Source organism: Hippocampus zosterae, chromosome 2 (assembly GCF_025434085.1).
Source record: "Hippocampus zosterae strain Florida chromosome 2, ASM2543408v3, whole genome shotgun sequence".
NCBI lineage: Eukaryota > Metazoa > Chordata > Actinopteri > Syngnathiformes > Syngnathidae > Hippocampus > Hippocampus zosterae.
In genome coordinates this window covers 34909542-34914197 of record NC_067452.1, presented here as the reverse complement: position 1 = coordinate 34914197, position 4656 = coordinate 34909542, and the positions used below count along the sequence as shown (strand labels likewise).

The 4656-nt window shown below is 39.4% G+C and overlaps 1 protein-coding gene across 2 annotated transcripts in view; it reads right to left on the bottom strand.

Annotated features, from left to right (window-relative positions):
- Positions 1 to 804: 804 nt before the first annotated feature.
- lamb2 (laminin, beta 2 (laminin S)) overlaps positions 805 to 4656 on the bottom strand; it is a 52078-nt gene continuing 48226 nt past the window's right edge. For both annotated transcript variants that reach the window (XM_052050604.1, XM_052050612.1), the window contains 6 exons: positions 3623 to 3767; positions 3343 to 3550; positions 3091 to 3232; positions 2232 to 2408; positions 1996 to 2155; positions 805 to 1734 (listed from right to left, as the gene is read on the bottom strand). In XM_052050604.1, the coding sequence (XP_051906564.1) occupies positions 1598 to 1734; positions 1996 to 2155; positions 2232 to 2408; positions 3091 to 3232; positions 3343 to 3550; positions 3623 to 3767 (969 nt within the window). In that variant the 3' untranslated portion in view covers positions 805 to 1597. The remainder of the gene's footprint in view (positions 1735 to 1995; positions 2156 to 2231; positions 2409 to 3090; positions 3233 to 3342; positions 3551 to 3622; positions 3768 to 4656) is intronic.

Sequence of the window (4656 nt, the reverse complement as noted above, 5' to 3'; positions counted from 1 at the left end):
CACGTGATCCGTAGCAATTCGCTTTAATTTTTGCGCATGGACACACCAAATATGACCTTATGCGAAACGACATTCAGAGACAGCCTCGACAAAGACGATTCGTTTAAAGGTTTTCAAAGTCATAAAAAATGACTTTCATGGTGCCGAGAGGCACAAAGCGCTGATACAACGTACGGGTTACACGTGTATTAGTGGTGTTTAGAGACACACATTTAATTCACGAAATCGTGTTGGGCTTTTGTTTTTTAGCTGTTGTTTTATTTACATGAAGCTTGAACGCGAAAATATTTGGGTCAATAAATGAAGCAAATTAATATTAAAACTAATACAGTACTTGGCAGGTCGTGTGCGCGCTCCCTTCTCAAATGCGAACTTTTTTTGTAAAGTAAATTTTTTTTCAGCGCAAGAAAAACATATTTTGACGAAAATCAGACATCTGTACAGTAGTAAGGCATATTTAGGCAGTGGTTTGGTTATATCACTGTTCATTTACTTAATACTGTACATATACAGTACTGTATGTACGGAGCCCTAACTGCGTCATAACGCAAACCTTTGTCAGGGAACGCAAAGATATTTTTTCAATCATGTCACGTAAGCTGGGTAAGATCTCAATAAAAACAGTTATTTAAAAAAGTAAATAAATACTGTAAAATCAGCACTTAAAGATAAGAAAGAAGAGTTGGTTTCAACTTCAAACATGTCTATTTGTAAGAAGTAAGACATTTATGTAATGTAAACCGACTATCAGTACGAAAGATTTGGAAACATGAAAACATTTCCTCAATAAATAAATCAAATAAATACAGACTTAAAACCTTTATTGGCAAAATTAAGGCACTGCTGTTTGTTCTCGTCTTTGGTATGTCACATTTTGTCAAACACATGTTAGAGAATGTAGTGTCAAGTTATGATGTGAAATACATTTTACAATTTATTCTTATATAACTATAATAGTGTATAATTATTTATCTGTGGCCCTAACATGCCTTTGTACAGTAAAACATGTTTGTATTGTTAAATTGACACCATTATGAGGAATAAGGAATATGAAAAGGCTGGTAAAATTCAACAGTTATGTTAACTGCGATGGAATACTGACAAGTGTCATACTGTACGTTCAACTCACCAGTTCTTAATATCGCCCTTAATCTTGGGAGTTGATTACCAGAATGCATGTTTGAGACATTCCTTATTGACTTACGTTCGATTGTGATAAAAACCAGGAGTGGGTTACACATGACGGTTTGGATTTAATCGGTTCAAAACCAAGCCACTCAGTGGTTGTCAGCATGTGTAAATTCCAGCAGATGTGGTGAGTAAAGATCAAAACAAGCTTCCCAATTCTTTTTTTTACCTGCTGCCTCGAAATAAGAAAAAAAAACCGTTATTTTATCTCATATCTTTGGACTTTGACATCTGTGATTTAAATTACACGCACATTTTTTTAAATATTCAGGACATTTACAAGCATACAATTCCAGATTGTTTTTTAAACACTGAAAACCAATACAACTTGCACACATTCTGCTTTCCTGGCAAGTTGCACCCGACATGTAGTGTGCAGAAGAGTAAGTCAGCCCAGAATAGGCGTCTACTACTGGCATGTGTTGTAGATTTGGATCTGTTTGTTGATGTCATTGAGGAGTGCTTTCATCTTGTCTTCCAAGCCATCCAGCTGACGAGCTTTCCCTTCCAACCTTCTCTCATTCTCCTCATAGTTTTTCTCCAGCTCTGTGGGAGCAAAATATTTCGGCGGGAAATCAACATTGAATGCACATTCAGTCCATTTTTTTAACACGAAAATCCATCCATCCATTTTCAACAGTGCTTGTCCTCATTTGGGTCACAGGTCAGCTAGGAGCCTATCCCAGCTGACTTTGCAAGAGGCGGGCCTAGTCGGCAACCAATTACAGACAATGTAATGATTCCCCTGAATTTGAATATAGCCATTTTGAGCCCACAATTTACTTCTTTATATGCACAAAAAAATACCTGCTAGTCTCTGCAACTTTTTCTGGGCGTCCTGCAGTAGTTGTTTCGCTTCGTCCCTGAGGCTCTCTGCCTTCGTCTTGGCATCTTGAACAGTTTTGGCTTTGGTGTCAACACGCTGTTTCACCTCATGGTACTTATCGGTCAGCTGTCCATCTAGAATCTGAGTATTAAAAGTTGAGAGTGTATGTGAGTAAATGAGGCAACATTTGCCCGGATAGAGTGATAGACACACAAACCTGCTTGGCTTCGTTTGCCTTGTCTCGTGCCATGGTGGCTGTCTCCTCAGCCCGAGCTGCTGCCATGCTGTTGTTAGCGCGTTTGGTCTTCAGCACATTTATCTCACGGCCCAACGTGCTCAGACGGTTTATGGCTTCGCTTAGTTGCCGCTCACCGTTAGATGTCTCTGATTCTATCTGTGGAGGTTCACGTGCAAGTCATGTGAAAATCAGACCATGAGTACTGTATGTGTGTCACTGTGGTTTTACAATTTTGAAACAAAGTAAGACTATTTGGAAAAACAAAATACACTAAACACGTGATTAACCCTTTCAGGGACCGTTCATGTGTGAGAATTGAATCCATGCAGCCAGCACAGATGTTAGGTGATACAACCGTTCTAAAATTGTTACAAGCCGCTAACACAAGAACAAAGAATTCATTGTTCAAATACATTTAAAATGTGTTTGATTTTTTTAATGTGTCTCTTATTACATAAATCGTTTTTATTTGTCTTTTCCAAGTATTATGGCTGAGTCCAAATGTATCCCCGATAATAAACAGGGGTTTCACTCTATAATTTATATAACACATTACAATGTTCAACTTTTTATAGCTGTATGACGGTCAGGAATATTAAAATGTTACTAATGCTCTCACACTCAATGTTAAGAGGTTGCGTGATTGTGACACTTGGAGCCTGGAAATGAATGAATTCAATTCAGTTCTATTCCAATTGGAAAACTGTTTTAAAATGAGAACATCCTGTGTCATGAAAATGATTATGTTTGACTCAGGAAGTTCCACTCTATCAGCATTATGGGGCATGGAGGGAAAAAAAGAAAATATTGAAATAGTAGTCTGGGTACTTTTGGTTACCTGTGCCAGGCGGGTCTCTGTGTCATCAATGTCGGCTCTGGCTCTGGCGATGGCCTTCTCTGCAGATGTCTGGGCAGTCTTAGCATCCACCAAGGCCTGCGTCACTCTCTCTGCAGTGGTCTTCACACCTTCAGCGTGATGCCTGCACAGCAGCATAGGGTTATGCACACAGGTGTTTTTAATGTGGATCACTGCATATGAAAGGTGCGATACCAATTCAATTTGGCTGCTTGATTGACCAATAATAAATACCTTGCCCTCTTGGCATCCAGCAGTAGTGTTTCCGCCTTACGGACATCGTTCTGCGTCTTCGCCAGGATGGCATCGACGTTGGAGAGACTGCGGACGCGTTCTTTAATTTCATCCGCAAGATGTTTGATCTGGAGAGGAGAAGCGGGGATGGAGAGCTCCAGCACACGATTGGCCACCGCCTCGATATGGTCAGGGTCGGCCCCTTCCTCTGAGAGAAAGGCACAAGACGAGTTCAAGTTAAGAAGTCGTCATCATGACGTCTTCAATCGAGTGGACTCACGCAGGAGGAAGTCCCTGATCTGTTTGATAAGGTCTCGCAGGTCCTTGTTGGAGCGCTCCACTTGGTTCTTGGTGGCCTTGGCCTTGTCGAGAGCCGCTTGGGCTTTCCCCCTGGCCTCCTCTGCCTTGGTCTTTGCTTCCACCACCTCACCGAAACAAAACAACGACTTCAACTTACTGTTATAATTCATCAGTTTTTGCTGTCTTGCATTTAAAGAACCATGGGCTTGGATTTGTGAAAGATTATGAGTTATCCTTTAATTAAATTAAAAATAAAACAATTGAGGAAAAAAAGATGTGTTACTGAATTTTATTTTGTGAAGTGATCGCCCAAAATAAAATCATCTGGATCCAGACACATTTTTTAAGTGCAAAAATTATTTAAAGGCAACCCTAAGAATGTATATGCCTCCAGATGATTTGATTTTGTGCAGCCGCTTTACAAAATAAAATGCATCACATTTCAAAACGTAATTATTTTCATGGTAGTCATTACAATGCCTAGAGAGATATTCAATATCTCACTCTGTAGTATATTTTTGCATTAGCACACTGTACGGAGCAAGTTTGAAAAAAAAAGTCATTGACAATGAAGGTGGACACGGCAAAAATGTCATGAATGAAAAAAAAAGTCTCAGCAAAACCAATTTAATTCGAGAGAAAACATAAAACTAGAGGGTATTTGGTGACAAATGTGAAGAATATTGACCAAAAAAAAAACCTACCCCCAATTTTTTTTTAAACTTCTGACCAGAGCTATCTTGGCGGGTCCCACTGAAATGAATCGAGTGTATTCTTGCATTGGCATCGTTTGAAGACCAGCGCAATGTTGACAAAATCTCAGAAGTCATTTGAGATTGCGCACAGATTTTGACATTTGATGGGTTTTCTTTCACATATTTGTTGTAATTGAGAGTTTCTTATCCTGATGAGATATGTTTTGCCTGTTTCAATGAAATGCCATTCGACAACTCCCAATATGACTTCTCCGAATCCATTTGGGTGGCAACAGATATGATGCTATCATGACAACGA